This window comes from Siphateles boraxobius, unplaced genomic scaffold (assembly GCF_051911475.1).
Source record: "Siphateles boraxobius isolate OS27281-9 unplaced genomic scaffold, OSU_SipBor_1 5, whole genome shotgun sequence".
In the NCBI taxonomy this organism is placed as follows: Eukaryota; Metazoa; Chordata; class Actinopteri; order Cypriniformes; family Leuciscidae; genus Siphateles; species Siphateles boraxobius.
This window is the reverse complement of record NW_027509141.1, coordinates 3,050,446-3,069,337: the sequence shown is the minus strand read 5'-3', so window position 1 is coordinate 3,069,337 and position 18,892 is coordinate 3,050,446. Positions and strand designations below refer to the sequence as shown.

The following is an 18,892-nucleotide window of genomic DNA, read 5'->3' as shown; positions in this document are numbered from 1 at the left end:
CAAACCAATCCTGGGCCATATGTATTCGAAATGCGTTTGAGCATCTTGAACGGCATCCTGTGAAGGGAGCGGTTCAGCACGCGCAAGTCCAGGATTGGCCGTAACCCACCGGTTTTCTTGGGGACAATGAAGTAGGGGCTGTAGAAGCCGGACCTCATCTCGGCTGGAGGAACAGTCTCGATTGCACCCTTCGCCAGCAGGGTGGCAATCTCTGCTCTCCTGATGGGGGCATAGCCGCCGACAAAAGTGGAGCGGACTCCCCAAGCGGGGAGGAGACCGTGCCAACTGAATCGCATAGCCGAGCCTGATGGTCCGCGCGACCCAGCGGGACAGACGGGGAAGCTCTAACCAGGGTCCCAGGAACTGAACCAGCGGGATCATGCGAACCACAGGCGTCACCCCGGAGGGGCAGCGAAGCGGAGTAACTGGCCCAGACGTGGACGGCATAGCGGTCCGATGTGGGGGCACAGTTTGCAACCGCGCCCTGGCAGAGGGGGCCTGGGGAGGACCAGGACCAGGGAGTGCCCAGGGGTCTGGCGACAGAGGGGGACAGGGGCGAAGCGGTCCGTGGACGGCACGCCGTGTCAACCACCTCTGGGAGGGCGCCTTCGGCGGTGGGCAGACCGAGGGATCTGAGTGGACGGCGGGGCCGTCGGGACAGAATCAACCTCAGTCTGCTCATGGGAGGCTGAGAGCTGTTGGGCAAGCCCTCAACCGCACCGCCGAAGAGGCCGACCTGGGATATGGGAATGTCAGACAGACGGGTCCGCGTGACATCCAGCACATCAGACAGGTTCAGCCACTGAATGGTGAGCATCACCTGACCCAGGGAGCGTACGGCCACTTTTGTCGCTCAGAGAGCAAGGTCAGTGGCGGCGCGCAGCTCAGTGAAGAGCCCTGGGTCAGTCCCGCCCTCGTGCAGGTCCATGAGCATCTGGGTCAGGCGGACCAGCAGAATAACCATGGCATGCAGTGAGGTGGCTGCCAGTCCCGTGGCGCTATAGGATCTCGGCACAAGGGTAGACGAAAAACTACAGGCCACGGGCGGGTGCTTAGGATTGCGCCGAGAAGAAGCACTCTGAGGACACATAGCATCGCAACAGAGCGTTCAGCCGGGGGGACCCCAGTGTACTCATGGGCAGCGGCCCCATCGAGGGGAGGAAAGGCGGATGAGATCAGCGAGCGGTCCCGAGAAGACAAGGGGGTCTTCTTGGACTTCGAGATCTCATCATGCACGTCCGGGAAGAGAGGTATTGGGGATTGCCGTGGACGAGGGTCGGCGGCCTTACCCAAAACCCATCGTCCCAGGAAAGCATGGTCGTCATCTCCGGATCAGACTGCGGAAGGTGGCAGCTGTGACGAGCCCTCACTTCCAGAAGACTCAAACCCACCTAGTGATGCTGCAACAGACATGGTATCTTCCTCTGTAGCTTCAACTGAAACACGCGGGCCACCAGAGGGTAGACTCGCAGGGAATCAGCAGTACACTAACGGGCACCGTCATTGAAGAGGGGGACTGGGGTCGCGGACACATAGTCGGCGCCTTGATCCAGACCGTAACCCTCAGGTCACCCTGGCCACCAGCCGAAGATCGGGGGGTGGTTGAGGGGACTCTCACTCTTGCGAGTCTCGACCTATATATGACGCGATGATCACGTTCCCAGTGAGAACATGAGTCACCCACGAGCGCTGTTCAAGCATGATCAAAGCCCAAACACACTAGACAGCGCTCGTGCCCATCAGAGTCCGATACCAGTCCGCTGCAACCAGAAATGCACGGGCGAGCCGTCTTTAAAAAGACGTGCCGCGTGCGAGCTCTTTTATGAGAGGAGAAAAAAAAACTCTGCAATGTTGAAGCACACAGGGAGACACACACACACACTGGCAGATCACTGCACAGATCAGCAGGCACTGTGAGCTCGCTGCAGATCGCCGTCACACCAACACCGGAGAGAGAAGTTCGTCTCGTAGAGCGAAGTCAGAGATGACTGTGGAGTGAAGAAATACTCTTGGCTCCGAAGCGAAAACATATCTGCCTGTTGCCGGCGTCCTCCTTTTATACCCACGAGGTAAGGCGGAGATGCGCTATTCAAATTCCGCAGACCCATGGCATTTCTTTGCCATTGGCTCGTTTTGTAATACTCGAAGTCGATAGGTGTTCTAAGCGAAACCCCATTCGTCGTCATCCGACGTAACTCGGAGTGACAACGAAAGGGAACTAATGTTAACCAATGAAAGTAATGCAATAATTCAGAATCAGATCAGATTCAGAATCAGGTTTAATAATAAATAGGCTGTATTTAAATCTAAGCTGTGACATTGATAATCTGGTTTCTTTCTGATCATTTTTGTTTTGACTAGTAGAAGTTTTGAATGGCCGGTAACGTCAAAATTGAGTAGCCAGATTGGCTGATGAGTGAAAAACTTTCAAACCCTGGACTTCAGATATCTTGTAATATAGAACCATTGTATGAACCACATTTATTGTACTGTTTTGTTATTTTTTATACTTAAAGGGATAGTTCACCCAAAAATAAAAAAAATCCTGGCTCTTCCAAACTTTATAATGGCAGTGAATGGCCGTTTCTGTTTTGAAGTCCGTAAAAGTGCATCTGTCCATCATAAAAGTGCATCTATCCATCATAAAAGTGCATCTGTCCATCATAAAAGTGCATCTATATATCATAAAAGTGCATCTGTCCATCATAAAAGTGCATCTGTCCATCATAAAAGTGCATCTGTCCATCACAAAAGTGCATCTATCCATCATAAAAGTGCATCTGTCCATCATAAAAGCGCATATGTCCATCATAAAAGTTCATCTGTCTATCATAAAAGTGCATCTGTATATCATAAAAGTGCATCTGTCCATCATAAAAGTGCATATGTCCATCATAAAAGTGCATCTGTCCATCATAAAAGTGCATCTGTCCATCATAAAAGTGCATCTATCCATCATAAAAGTGCATCTGTCCATCATAAAAGTGCATCTATATATCATAAAAGTGCATCTGTCCATCATAAAAGTGCATCTGTCCATCATAAAAGTGCATCTGTCCATCACAAAAGTGCATCTATCCATCATAAAAGTGCATCTGTCCATCATAAAAGCGCATATGTCCATCATAAAAGTTCATCTGTCTATCATAAAAGTGCATCTGTATATCATAAAAGTGCATCTGTCCATCATAAAAGTGCATCTGTCCATCATAAAAGTGCATCTGTCCATCACAAAAGTGCATCTGTCCATCATATAAGTGCATCTATCCATCATAAAAGTGCATCTGTCCATCACAAAAGTGCATCTGTCCATCATATAAGTGCATCTGTCCATCATAAAAGTGCATCTGTCCATCATAAAAGTGCATCTGTCCATCACAAAAGTGCATCTGTCCATCATATAAGTGCATCTATCCATCATAAAAGTTCATCTGTCCATCATAAAAGTGCATCTGTCCATCATAAAAGCGCATCTGTCCATCATAAAAGTGCATCTATCCATGATAAAAGTGCATCTGTCCATTATTAAAGCGCATCTGTCCATCATAAAAGTGCATCTGTGTTTATAACAATATCTAGAGAACACAGAGACCAGAGGTGTCAATTCCAGGGGTCAGAAAGTAAAAGTCCTGCCATATTCCACCCTTTAACTCAGCCAGCTGATTTCACTAATTAGTTCTATGCTAATTAGCAAATCCAGGTGATTGGAACAAAATACGGAGGAGGAATTTTACTTTCTGAACCTGGACTTGACACCTCTGACAGAGACTATATATTCCGTATAATTCCGTCCTTCGGATGAGACGTTAAACCGAGGTCCTGACTCTCTGTGGTCATAAAAAATCCCCAAATTTGCCCCATCGGCCTCTGTCCATCATGGCCTCCTCATCATCCCCATATACTGATTGGCTTCATCACTGTCTCCTCTCCACCAGTAAGCTGGTGTGTGGTGGGCGTTCTGGCGCAATATGGCTGTCGTCGCATCATCTAGGTGGAGCTGCACATTGATGGGGTTTGAGGAGATTCCCCCTGCTATGTAAAGCGCTTTGAGGTCCCAGAAAAAGCGCTATATAAATGTAACAAATTATTATTATTATTATTACCAATAGCTTATATAATACCTATATAAATGTATTATTTAATAGTTTAATAATATCAGACTAGGTTATTGCCTAATGAAATGGAGATTTACTGTACTTTGTTTCACCTAGTGCTTACAAGAAAGGTGCAATGCACAAAGCTGGACCGATTTAACTTTATTTCGAAATGTAATTTCTGTGACAGGCTCTATCATTTGTAACCCATCAGAGCACTTGCTACATATACACACTTTACCACAGTGTGAAGAAATGTTACGTTAAGGCAAAATCTCTGTCAAATTTGTACTCAATCCTCTTAAGGATTAGCAATGATGAACTTACTGCACATGGTCAACTCTGCATGCTTACATTCTCTCTCTCACACACTCTCACACACACACACACACACCTAAACCTAGCGAAGACTACAGAGTCTTCTAGAGCAACATCCCAATTGAAATGGAACCAAATAAGTGACTGATCTGGAATGATGTTCATAGGAGCTCAATGTGCCGCACAAACAGAGCTGTGATTGGACTCGACTTACCTGTTGCTTTCAATAGAGTTTGACATTTTAGCATTTCACTTAGCTAATGATGAAATATTGTTTCATTCAGAACCTATTTTTTTAATCTTTCAAAAACGTTTTTTTTTTTTTGTTGGTTTTGTGAACGTTAAGATAACATTCCATTCTACATTCCATAGAACATTCCAACATTTGTCATTCTTTTAATGTTCTCTACACGTTCTGAAACAAGTAGTAACATTTAAAAAAAAAAGTTAAAAGAACATCCAGCTAATTCAGGTAAAAATGTTCCATGAAAAATGTAGAATTTTTTTTGTACTAACTTCTTTGAGAACATTATCAAAGACCAGATAACACATTGAACGAACGCTCTATTAACATTACTGGAGTAACATTTGTTCACCATGTTAGCTGGGAAGGCTGTGTACATAAAGAGCTGTTAGCATATTAGCATAGTTACTGCGAGCTGTTGAAGCAGGTCATCTAGAGAAGAATGGGCAACTTCAGTCCTGTCCTGCAGATTCTAGCTCCAACCCTAGTCAAGCACACCTGAACAAGTGAATCAAGGTCTTCAGGATTACTAGAAAGCTAAGGGCGGGTGAGTGTTTATCAGGGTTGGAGCTAAACTCTGCAGCACTCTAGGGCCGGAGTTGCCCATCCCTGATCTAGAGGCTCATTTTTTTCTCATACAGTATGTGTGTTCTGAGATACCAGGTGCTGTTACTTTATTTGAGTCACTCTGTGGTTTGCTAAATCAGTTAAAGATTTCATTGCATGGAAATTAGCAGCCCAGGCTCATTGGAAAAACGTACCTGTGGCAACATTTATGCAAAATGATACTACGTTTCACGACAGTTTCAAAGTGAAATGACCAGTGTGTGGCGCTAAAAGTTTGTTCAGTTTTATCTGAAACAGATGAACGTGAATATATCAATGTTTTATCAAGTTGTTCTGAATTGAAATGTCCAGGGAGTGGCACTAAAAGCTTAATGCTACATTGCATTTTAAAATAACGTACACCTATTGCCCGAAGGTGTTAACAAAAGCAAATCTAGAGTAAACAAAAGTCGGCACGCTGCCACTGCTGCTTACAATTTTTTGACCAGATGATCTTTGTTAGGTATAAAAACAAGTACACAGCAAGATACAATTTACAGTATATCAACATGATCTATCACACCTGATCTAATTATAAGACTAACCAATCATACAAAATACAAAATAATAACCAATATAACAAAATGTTGAGAATAAACTCCAAAAAAGTACATAAAAAAATAGTCACCAATATTTACCAGCAAATAATTGACACAAATATTGAGAACAAACACCAAATCAAAGACCCTTAGGGACGAGGAGGAAAAAAATAAAACAATTCACAAAAAAGGTATGGCGTGGCGAGCAGGTGTGGCGAGCAGGATGAGGCCCAGAGACGTGAGAGAACGGCGCGAGGCCGGTTGCGTGATTGTTAATGAGCGACACCTGTGAGACGCAACGGTCTCGCATCTCTCACGGAGGAGTGGAAGCATAAAGGAGGAGCGACGACTGTGATGATTGAGAGAAGTACAGATTTGTGTTAATGTTGTGTTTGTTTTTTGTTTTGGGTAGCCAGCAGTCGTCCGCGAGGGGCTGCTGGCAGTTCTTTTTGTTTTTGTATTTTTTTAATTTGATTATTAGTCTTTGTCTTTGATTGTCAAAAAAAAAAAAAAAACTTGGTCTGGTTCCCACAACGCTCTGTCATCTGGTCCCCCACCAGCTGGGTGATCTACTCCGCGGTGCCTGGCGGTGGCGCTGGATAGCGCTCGGTGGACGGCTCGACACTCATCTGCGTGGGCGGCAACGGCTCCTTGGTTCCGGGCAGCTGCAGGAGTCCCCCGCTCCCTGCTCCTCCCTGCTCCTCCCCTTCAATGGCGGACGGTAGCAGGCTCCGGCCCACGGCGAGCGGCGACGACTCGTCGACCATACTCTATAGCACCGCGGATACCCACAGCGGCAAGGAATCATTGACAGTGTGTTCCTCCTTCCTCCCGGGTTTCGGCACCAGTGTAACGAGGTTTAAGATTCAGGGAAGAAGGAGGCGGGAAACGGCAGACAATCAAAGACTTTAATATTCAAAATAAAACAAAATACAAAAACAAAAAGAACCGCCAGCAGCCCCTCGCGGACGACTGCTGGGTACACAAAACACAAATAAAACACAACATAAACACAGGCCTGTGTAACCCAGACTCAAATTAGCATATTTGCAGTCTTTGCTCAAGTTAATTTGTCCAAAATATTTAACAATTAAATCATTATAATTACATATTTAACTAAATATGTATGTGACTGAACAGTAAATAGAATAAAACTTTGTGACAATGTAATAGTTTATTATAATATGTAAATTATACATTTTATTATTCATATAAGTGATATGTAAATTATTGCAGCAAATCGCAACGAATAAGAACTGTGTATAGCACTGCAGATGTTAGGCATCCATTCAGAAAAAAAAAAACGAGCAGCGCTGACTCCGCCCCTCTATGAGCAACGCAGATCAGATTAGATTAGAATGAATAAAATCAGATTAGAATGTCAATTGTGGTTCAGAAATGTGCTAAATGATGCTAATGTAAAGAGAAATCACTAAGGACATTGCCCTGTTGTATGCAGGCCAGATTTTGCATGTTTGTGTTTTGAAGTTGGATTTCCGTACTGTGGACGGCGTTCTCCGGTGTGGATGCATCGAGTCGCGTGAAAGAAATAGATGGCGAGCCTCCCGTAAAACGAACTTGGATCTACTTTTCTCAACTTTCCCTGGATTTGCGTCATTCCTGCAGTTCGACCATCTGTAGGAGTTCTTTTCTTTTTTTTTTACTTTATGGATTGAGGTATCTTTTATTTTTTTTTGGAACTGACATTTTCTGAGAACTAAAGGGGAAATTTCAATTTTTTTTGTGTTTGGACTGAGAGTTTTGAACTGGAAAAATTGAAAGGTTGATAAGAGATCTATATCCCCTACATATTTTCTGTCATCATTACTGTGGGTAACAAAACGGAATTTGTAAATTAATTTTGTTGGTGAATATTTTGTTGAGGAATTGTCATTTAATTTTGATTGTGGAAAGGTGGTTTCACAAAAATTACACTGAAATTAGGGAATGAAAAGATACATCTAAATTAGTAAATAACTAGTAAATCTCCCAATTAGGTGTAACTAAATTAGGCCAAAATGCAATAAAACCAATTCAAAGGAAATTCAAAACAGAATATCAACTGGCTAAAAAGGGAAAAGAAAGGAACTAAACGTTTGTTATTTGTCTTTGGTTGATATTTTTCTTGCATTTAATTTGGGTAATTGTTTTCATTTGTAACTAAGGTCAATTCACAATTGCATTGTGTACAATTTATTTTATTTTAAAACATTGTTGATTCAAATCCATTATTTTTGGTGATACTTTCACTTTTGATAAACTAAAATTGTGTGTGTGCACCTTTGTCTCCTTCGACTCCTGTGTCTTCTGATCGGCCCAGTGATCTGGTTTGTCACAAATTTTGCAAAGCAGGCGTTAAAACTGTTCCTCTCTCGATCATCACAGGCGTCGCTCCTCCTTTATGCTTCCGCTCATCCGTGAGAGATGCGAGACCGTTGCGTCTCACAGGTGTCGCTCATTAACAATCACGCCACCGGCCTCGCGCCGTTCTCTCACGGCCCTCGGCCTCGTCCTGCTCGCCACAGGTTTAAGATCAAAATCCAAATTAAGGCCCTTTGGAGAAAGTGTATGATTATATATAAAATGCTTCCCTCTGTAGCAGAAGTTTATTAATGTTACCACCCCTTCTTGGTGCTTTCACTTGTTCAATACCTATAGGTATCGAAGACTCGACAGATTGTGTTTAAAAGCATTAAAGTAATCCAAGTTCACTTGACCAGGGTCAAATAAATGCTTTTATAATGTTTGTTCAATTTCTTATTTATAGTAAGTTTTTGTGTATTCGAACACTATGAAAGTGCCCTTTGGTGAATAACTGTCTATTAGGCGTTAGCTGGATTCGAGTGCCTAAAGCCTTACCTGTGCTACATTATAATTCTAGTATGTAATGTATAGTCTGTTATTAGATTGAGTAAAAATAAAGCTTGTGAGATTTTATGCATCATATGCCTTTATTATACAAGTAGTGCTTTTAGACTTCTTTTAATATTTTTTTGCTGTTTTGTAATTTGCAGTCTTTCCTGTAATCTCTTTCAGCGAGCAGTGTGAGTGGTCAGTATGTTTGGCCATAGATTGCGTTGTGTTGCTTGACCTCTGTCTGTCCTCTGCTGTGATCTCTGTAGAGCTGGCGCTGAACTGCACTCTCACGGGTTGCCAGGACGACTGTGCTGTCACTCGCACCGGCCCCATGTGCTTCTGCAAGAGCGGCTATGAGATCAGCCAAGACGGGAAGACCTGTAAAGGTCGGTTTCATGTGCACACACACACTCACACCAGCAAAAACATTTCTTGGACATATGGACGCAGATAGAGACAGTGGATAATTATTTTAATTTTATTGGACTAAACAATTTTTATTTTTTTAATTAACACTATTTCACACAGCATTCAATTTTTAATCGGGTATCATTTAAAGAAAAATGTACCGTCAGCTAGTCATTGTCACAAATGTTTTTTAATATTTTTTTAAGATGTTTAATTGTTTATATTAAGATACTGACAGTCTGACTGTACAATAACCTTTTGTATATTTTATGGATATTTAAAATAATTACAGAAATGATTGTATTATTTAACATGAAATAATATGAGCAAATTACAGTATGTCATGCCACATTGTTTTAGGACATCTAATTTTTTTTTCATTTGCTTATTCTCTAAGAAAAGTTTTCGTTTGTTAACATTATTTAACTACATTAGTTAAAATGAACTTATAATGAACAATACTTCTACAGCATTTATTTATTTGTCAGTATTTTTGTCTTATTTTTCAGTCAAATGTCCAAACATCTTTTAAACAAGTTAAGTTTACTGGAGTGACAAAATTGTCTAAAATAATAAGACTTATGTTCAGAGATTATATCTTGAAACAAATGCATTTTTAGCCCATTGGCAAGTTTTTACTTTTATATTACTTACTTGTACAAGATTGTACAACTAGTATGTTCACAAGCTTGTGTCTGCCACAGAAAAATAATTGTAAAAACAAATTTAAAAAGGTAATTGGTAATTGCGACTGTATTTCTCACAATTGGAGGTTTATATCTCACAATTTAAAAAAAAAATCAGAATTGTGGGACATAAACTCAATATTCATTAAGATCAATATTTAAAGTCTGTAAGCTTATTTCCGCCTCTGAATAAAAAAGCTAATTACGACTTTTCATCTCACAAATTTTGACTTTTCTTCTCGCAATTGAGCGTTTATATCTCACAATTCTGACTTTTTGTCTCAGATTTGTGAGATATAAACTCTCAATTGCGAAAAGTGAAGTCAGAATTGTAAGTTATAAAGCTTTTTTATTCCGTGGCGGAAATAAGCTTCCAAGACAAAAACCCTGATGTAGTTTTTATTGTGTCTGTGTGTGTTCAGATTTTGATGAGTGTACGGTGTACGGCACCTGCAGTCAGACGTGCACAAACACCGACGGCTCGTACACCTGCTCCTGTGTGGAAGGTTATCTAGTGCAACCAGACAACCGCTCCTGCAAGGCCAAGAACGGTAAGACAGACATAACAGTCCGAGATAGGATAAAATAAGGATTCTCCATTTCCGTTCCCTCACATACATGCATGTATCCGAATCAGCCAGCAGTTTAATTCATTATTATTGGCTGAACTGCTATTATATTGGAGATTAAACTGATGTTTTCCTGTTGCTGTAGTGCCTGTGGATCGTCTCCCAGTTTTAGTGATTGCGAACTCTCAGAACATCCAGATCACGTCTCTGAGCGGCTCCAGCAGCCCGTCGCTCTACACAAGCACAAAACAGACCACAGCCATGGACTTCCTGTACGCGCAGGAAACGGTTTGCTGGATCAATGTGGGCGACTCCGCCGCGGGCACACATCTGAAGTGCGCTAAGATAACAGGACTCAAGAGCTTCACAGATGAGAGGACCATCAACATCTCCCTCAGCTTACACCGTAAGTCACTCGGACGCCATTTCACATCGCAAAACACTATTCTCACTCTGGGGTGTTTTTCAAAAAGTTGCAATTGAGGAAATTCATGTGAATTAATGAAGATGCTTAAACAATGTTTTTGAGATTGGTAATATTTCAAGAATGAATTCAAGATTCACCTACATTTAGCGTTGTGCACATCTTTATACCAGCCCAGCCAACACACCCATGTGGGGCCCAAAGGGGTTGTATTTGGGCTGATATCTGGGGCCCACCTGGGCTACCCAAATGGGACCCAGGTAATTTTGTCCTCAGTTTCCATGGAGGCCCCACATGGGTTAGCCCAGATGGGTTGAAGATGGGATCTTGATGGGCTCCATATCGGGCCCATATGGGTAACCTAGGTAGCTCCTATTTAGGGCCTACAGGAGTCTGCCCACATGGGTTGATGATGGGCCACAACAGGTATATATATGGGCTACTATATTTGTTTGGGTTACCTTATTTTACAGTAAACCCCTAAATACAAACATTACATGTAATCCATTAAACTACACTAAAATGTTAAAGGTATTCAATGAACAGAAGCAGTAGTTAATGCCTTACTTTATTAAGCAAGTTATAATAAAAATGTTATGACTAACAATTAAATGACTATTAGAACATTGCACATTTACAACTTTATAAAACACAAGTATCAGAATGTTAACTATAAAAAAAGTTCAAACTCCTGATAATTTACAAAACAGCTTCTCACTCCTCTGTCGTCCCTCTCCCAACGGCCCTTTGAAAAGAGAAAATAAATGAATCAATCATTATGCCACTTTTTTAATTCCTTTTCACAGTTCAAACAGATGTGTCAGGTTAGCCTTTTGGTGCCCCACATCAAGTTTATCAAGATAAGTGGTTTGCAAACTAGGGGTGCTCCGATCAGGGTTTTTGGGGCCGGTCACCGATCCCCGATTACTGGAAGCTGTATCACCCGATACCGATCACCGATTACAGGGTCTATTTGAAGCCTTCTATTTATCATGTAGCATTATTTATTAAACTATATTTAACAACAATGTACATTAAGTATTACAATTAAGAGAAGACAACGTATAATGAATTGACATCTGTGTATTTATTTGCAAGCAACATGTGCAGCATATTAACTTAGGAGCTTGTGCTTGGTTATTGGGAACAGCTTAGGGCTTGACAAATACAACTTTCCTGTAGAATATAAAATAAAGAAAGATAAAAGACAGAACATATGAGTCTTTAAATTTAGCTTTAGACTACTTTAAACTAAAAACTGCAACAAAAAAGGCTATAGCCAAAATAATGTTTTGAGTCAGTCAGCCATCAGTTTTTCTAATTCACTTAAAAGGACCACAGGTAGTAAAGTGCACAGCAAAAAAAGAAATTACAAATAAAAATACTTCTTAAGCATCAATATTTTTTTTTTTTTGCAAGAATGAATGTTTGCGATGACGTAAGATGCTTGCAAACGCACCAGGATTAGATAGAATCAAGTTGAGTGTGAAACCAGAACAACACTGCGGGGGCGCCGGGAACAATCACGCTCAGGGCCGCAGCAAATGATCTATTTCTCCATTTAATAAACAAACTATTCAGTCAGATAGGTATTTGTTGTGAAAGAAATAGTAACAATTTCAAGCATTTTCAAGCATTTTATCCAAAATTTAAGCACTTTTCAAACCTCGAAAACACAACATCAAAATTGATGTGGTAGTATACCTGGTCCATATTGTCATTATTCAGGGTGTTCTCGGTCCAAGTATGGACAATTACTTGCATACAATCAAATTGATTTGATTCCACTGATTTATGAAGAAAAACTCAACTCTACAGAATAACCCTTGTTTGCACATATATGTTAAACAGCGAGTAAACATACCATATACAACCTCAAACAGTTTGAGCCCCCGAAACTCTCGCTTTCCATGGTGGCCAACAAAATTGTACTCTCTTGATAGGGCGTGGTCTAAAAGGAAGGGCATCCTTCTTATGGCTTCATCCACAGTTCTCCCTCCAATTTCTGCCACCACGCCAACCTAAGGAAAAACAAAATTATCATTATGGGGGAGACAACACAAAAAATTAACCTGAATAATCGCAAATACATTTCCTCCCATATCGTTCAGCCATAGGTTAATCGATGGCTATTTTACACCAGAAGTAGTAATCTATTGTGTGTATTGTGTCATACACTAGATACACAATACATACATACAATATACAACTCATATAAAATACATATACTGACATTATGGATTCGGACGGCAATAAAATCTGCACTTACCCCTGTAAATGTTTAAAATACTGTACATGTGCGTACAGTGTTACCAAACGAAAGTTTGCCACGGGTAGATTCACAAAAAGGCCCTAGGTTGCACTTTGGGAGAGTTACCATTTAACAATTATAAGAAACTAAGAATGTTAACGTTACTATAATAGTGTGCAGAGCGCCAGAAATCAGGGAAAATGGGAATAACGTTATCGTTATCGAATAATCGTTATCGTTATCGGGATAACGATCTGAGGGAACGTCTCAGGTTACAACTGTAACCTATGTTCCCTGAGAACAGGGAACGAGACAATACGTCATCGACGCTATGGGGAACGCCTCAGGCGTGACAGGTGTCTGAAATCAAGTATCAACTCACAACAATCATGTTGACCGGCGACAGCCCGTGCTTCATCAGCTCGAATGATGAGCACGCAACCTGGATGTATAAAAAGGGCGCCTTGAGACCGTGACAACATCCTATCGTCTGAAGGGACTGTTGCAGGCAGGCCCCGAGGTATGGCAGGGAGACGTATTGTCTCGTTCCCTGTTCTCAGGGAACATAGGTTACAGTTGTAACCTGAGACGTTCCCTTTCGAAGGGAACTCAACAATACGTCATTGACGCTATGGGGAACGAAATACCCACGCCGCCATACTGAGGGGAGTGCATGCCCAATGGCAGTGACAACTGTCAGAACCAGTAATACAAAGGACACTAAAACCACTCACCCTAGGTCACGTTGGGCTGTCAGTGACAGCACTCCCTACCGATCATAGCCCAAGCTAATGAACCGAGAAAACTGCCAGAACATAGTTCACGGGAGGAATATCTGGGCCAGCTCAAAGGCTTAGGACCACAACTTCCTAATAGAAGGGGTCCCTTCTAGGGAGTGTGGCTAGGGGACTCAAGGGACACCCAGCCAGTCACTATTCAGGAGAGCATGCCTCCTGACATGCCACCAGGCTGGCCTGGTGATCTATCCTAAGACGCACAGTCTGGCCATTGCCTGTCTGTCCGAGACGACCACAACATGTGGAAGTACATACTCAGGAAGGCCCATGCGGCCTGTAACCCGGCGAACACAGTATGTGGGAGCTCATATTCAGGAAGGCCGGGTGAGGTCTGTAACCTGGTGACCACAGTATGTGGGAGCTTATATCCAGGAAGGCCGGGTGAGGCCTGTAACCTGGCAACCACAGTATGTGGGAGCTCATATTCAGGAAGGCCGGGTGAGGCCTGTAACCTGGCGACCACAGTATGTGGGAGCTCATATTCAGGAAGGCCGTGTGAGGCCTGTAACCTGACGACCACAGTATGTGGGAGCTCATATTCAGGAAGGCCGGGTGAGGCCTGTAACCTGGCGACCACAGTATGTGGGAGCTCATATTCAGGAAGGCCGGGTGAGGCCTGTAACCTGGCGACCACAGTATGTGGGAGCTCATATTCAGGAAGGCCGGGTGAGGCCTGTAACCTGGCGACCACAGTAGGTGGGAGCTCATACTCAGGAAGGCCGGTGAGGCCCGAAACCTGGCAACCACAACCTGTGGGAGCTTACTTTCAGGAAGGCCTGGTGAGGCCTGTAACCTGACAACCACACCATGTGGGGCTACTTCCAGAAAGGCCATAAATATGGATTTTTAGAAAGTACATGAAACAAAAGTGCATGAACTTAGCCATTCTGAGTCCAGGAAGGCCTGGATCAAAAGTGGAAGTTAGCTAGAGAAAGGCGTCTGTCGTAGCATACTTTGATGACAGGACGCATCTAGAGTGGGACCCAAGGTGAAAGACCGGGGTCTAGCCACATAGGAAGGGACTGAAGCGTACAGCGCACGACCCTTACCATAAGAAATGGATTTTAGAAAGTACACAAGACGTTTCGTCGTGTGACTTACCATAAGTATGGGTTTATTTAGAAGGTACGGAGCGTACAAAGAAAATAGATGAAGTAAATGTGCATGTACTTCATCACTCTAAATTCAGGAGGCCGGTTTTGAGGCCTGAATTTACCCATGATCAGGAAGGCCAGATGAGGCCTGTAACCTGATAGTCATAGTGGGTGGGAGCTCACATTCAGGAAGGCCTGATGAGGCCTGACATGTGAAAGCTCACAACTACACCCTAGCGACCACAGTGAGTGGGAGTTCACATTCAGGAAGGCCTGGTGAGGCCTGTAACCTGGCGACCACAATATGTGGGAGCTCATAACCAGGAAGGCCGGGTGAGGCCTGTAACCTGGCGACCACAGCATGTGGGAGCTCACACCCAGGAAGGCCTAAGAGGCCTAAAAACCTGGTGACCACAGTGTGTGGGAACCCACATTCAGGAAGGCCGGATGAGGCCTGTAACCTGACCTGTAGAAGCTCATGGGGGCTCACACTCAGGAAGGCAGGGTGAGGCCTGTAACCTGGCGACCACAGTATGTGGGAGCTTATATCCAGGAAGGCCGGGTGAGGCCTGTAACCTGGCGACCACAGTATGTGGGAGCTCACATTCAGGAAGCCCGGTTGAGGCCTGTAACCTGGCGACCACAGTAGGTGGGAGCTCATATCAGGAAGGCCAGAGAGGCCTATAACCTGGCGACCACAGTAGGTCGTACTCAGGAAGGCCGGTGAGGCCTGTAACCTGGCGACCACAGTATGTGGGAGCTCATATTCAGGAAGGCCGGGTGAGGCCTGTAACCTGGTGACCACAGTATGTGGGAGCCCATATTCAGGAAGGCCAGGTGAGGCCTGTAACCTGGCGACCACATTAGGTGGGAGCTCATCCACAGTGCGTGGGAGCTCATAACCAGGAAGGCCGGATGAGGCCTGTAACCTGGCGACCACAGTATGTGGGAGCCCATAACCAGGAAGGCCGGCTGGGGCCTGTCACCTGCCACAGAATGTGCCGGGCCACAGTATCTGGGAGCTCACATTCAGGGAGGCCGTGTGAGGCCTGTGACCTGACATGTAGAAGCCCATCACCAGGAAGGCTAGTGAGGCCCGTAACCTGGCAACCACAGTATGTGGGAGCTCACACTCAGGAAGGCCGGGTGAGGCCTGTAACCTGGCGACCACAGTATGTGGGAACTCACATTCAGGGAGGCCGGGAGAGGCCTGCAACCTGACATGTAGAAGCCCATCACCAGGAAGGCCGGTGAGGCCTGTCACCTGGCGACCACAGTGTGTGGGAGCTCATAACCAGGAAGGCCGGATGAGGCCTGTAACCTGGCGACCACAGTGTGTGGGAGCTCATTACCAGGAAGGCCGGATGAGGCCTGTAACCTGGCGACCACAGTATGTGGGAGCTAAAACTCAGGGAGGCCGGGTGAGGCCTACAACCTGACAACCACAGTGTGTGGGAGCTCACGTTCAGGGAGGCCGGGTGAGGCCAGCAACCTGACAACCACAGTATGTGGGAGCTCACATTCAGGGAGGCCGGGTGAGGCCTGCAACCTGACAACCACAGTATGTGGGAGCTCACATTCAGGAAGGCCGGGTAAGGCCTGTAACCTGACATGTGGAAGCTCATAACCCGGAAGGCCTGGCGAGGCCTGTAACCTGGCGACCACAGTGTGTGGGAGCTCGACTCACAACCTTGCTTACCAAACATGTCCCCGGCTCTGTACAGGAGGCGAGTTCTGAAAAAGAAGAGAAAAATGTTATTTGCGCAAAAGAACATTTTCACTCAGCATAAAACCTGCAGCATGCGGAATGAGGCACACCGGGAGTCAGAAACTCAGTAACCCCCTCTTTCTTTTTTTTTATTTCTTTTTTTTTTTTTCTTTTTTTTTTTTACTGTTTCACAAGTAAAGGTAAGGCGCTCCTATCAACCAAGCTGAAGCAGGCCATCAGAGAATTCATGAGCTCATCATGGGCCCCGCCCCAGGCCTGATGTAGGAGGAGCCTGGGAGCGATGGTGGATAGGAAACAAGATCCAGGGAGGTTAACGTTTGGTCTGAGAACGTTTGCTCTGGATCACCTCCCTGAGATCGTGCCTCACGCGGGAGTTACGCCTCCTGCGCGCCCTGCTCCCTCTGCTAGGAGGAGGGGGCGCGCGGGAAGCGACACTGGCCTTCTGGGCCTGTCTGTGATCCTCAGACCACGACGGACCAGGCCCTCCCGCCTGCCTGGGCTGGGCCGAGGACCTCCGCGGTATGCAGCTCTTAAACGCCGCAGAGCGCGCCCTCGCCTCCCTGAACTTATCGACCACCGTGTCGACAAAAGGTCCGAAAAGCTCGGAAGGCGAAACCGGCGAATCGAGGAGAAAGGTCTTTTCTTTCTCCCCGATGTCAGCCTGGTTGAGCCACAGATGCCTCTCCGTGGCCACCATAGCCGCCATCGAACAACCGATGGAGGCAGCAGACTGTTTGGTGGCCCGGAGAGACAAATCCGGGGTGCGGCGCAGCTCTGCGACCGCGTCAGGGGACAGACCGGCCCCCTGATCGAGGTCCCGCAGCAGGTCGGCCTGGTAGGCCTGAAGGACCGCGAGGGTGTGCAGAACCGCTCCTGCCTGACCTGCTGCTGTGTACGCTCTGCCATTCAAGCGTGATGTAGTCTTAAGCGGCTTGGATGGCAGGGACGGAGCTCCTAGTGACGAAGACCAACCAGAGGCGAGATAGTTGGCCAACGTCTCGTCCACTGGTGGCATCGACACATACCCGTGCTACGCGGCCCCATCCACAGCAGCGAAATTACTCCGCTGATGCAGATGAAGACGCGCAGAGAACGGGTTCTTCCATGCCTTCTCGATCTCAGAGTGGAGATCAGGAAGGAATGGAAGGCTCGTCCGGGCTGGTGGTTTATGGGAAGGGAGGAACCGATCGTCCAAAATACCACGAGCAGGTTCCTCCCGGACGCGCCTCCACTGTAGCTGTAATCTGTTGGTGGCGGGCCCCATAACATCCACCAACTCAGCGTACACTGGGCAGGAGGGCTGAGATGGTTCAGTCTCAACCAGACTGACATCATCAGCAGCCAACTCCTGCCCGGCCCGAAGAGAACCGGTTACAGATCCATCAGAAAGAGAAAGAACCTCTTCAACATCGACCTGTAACTCACCCTCGTCAGCTGGCAGATCATCCGCGAGGTTAACGCCCCTCTCCAGACGATCTGCCAGCTCCATCTGAGAGCCCCACGAGCTCACGCGCCGCTGAGCCTCAGCCCGAGCGGGACCAACACCGCGGGGTTCAGATGCCGCGCCCACTTCACTCGAGAAGTGGGACAGACGAGAACGGAGCGTTTTCAGAGAAAAACGCTCACAGTTTGCGCAGGAAGCTCCCTCGAGAACTTCCCGCGCGTGCTCTTCTCCCAGGCAGAAAACGCACAGATCGTGTGAATCCTCCGGTGTCAAATATCTGGGACACGGGTCGGCACACTTGCGGAAAGTATTTCTCCCCTTCTCTGCACGCTTAATTTTTGTTGACTACTCAAAAACAGACAAACAGTCCCTGAAGACGAAAAGGATGTTGTCACGGTCTCAAGGCGCCCTTTTTATACATCCAGGTTGCGTGCTCATCATTCGAGCTGATGAAGCACGGGCTGTCGCCGGTCAACATGATTGTTGTGAGTTGATACTTGATTTCAGACACCTGTCACGCCTGAGGCGTTCCCCATAGCGTCGATGACGTATTGTTGAGTTCCCTTCGAAAGGGAACTCGAAATTCTAACTGAAATTCTAACGTGACAATAAGCTTTTGGTTAGCATTATGTTATGAAAACAATGTATTTTAATTAACATTTCAGTTTTTAAATTATTGTAGTTCTTACCTTGAATACACTGACATCAAGAATCTCCTCCCGAAAATTACAGCAGAATGAGTGAGAGTGCAATAGCGCCCGCGCTGTTCAGGGCGTGGAGTGGGGGATGGGAATTGCTGAATGAAATCTCGCGAGATCCACCCTGCAAAGGTT

General features: G+C 45.3%; 1 protein-coding gene across 4 annotated transcripts in view; it reads left to right on the top strand.

The window, feature by feature from the left end:
- lrp1aa (low density lipoprotein receptor-related protein 1Aa) overlaps nucleotides 1–18,892 on the top strand; it is a 264,759-nt gene that overhangs the window by 62,667 nt on the left and 183,200 nt on the right. For all 4 annotated transcript variants that reach the window (XM_077204508.1, XM_077204507.1, XM_077204510.1 and 1 more), the window contains exons 4-6: nucleotides 8,924–9,043; nucleotides 10,174–10,302; nucleotides 10,466–10,726. In XM_077204508.1, the coding sequence (XP_077060623.1) occupies nucleotides 8,924–9,043; nucleotides 10,174–10,302; nucleotides 10,466–10,726 (510 nt within the window). The remainder of the gene's footprint in view (nucleotides 1–8,923; nucleotides 9,044–10,173; nucleotides 10,303–10,465; nucleotides 10,727–18,892) is intronic.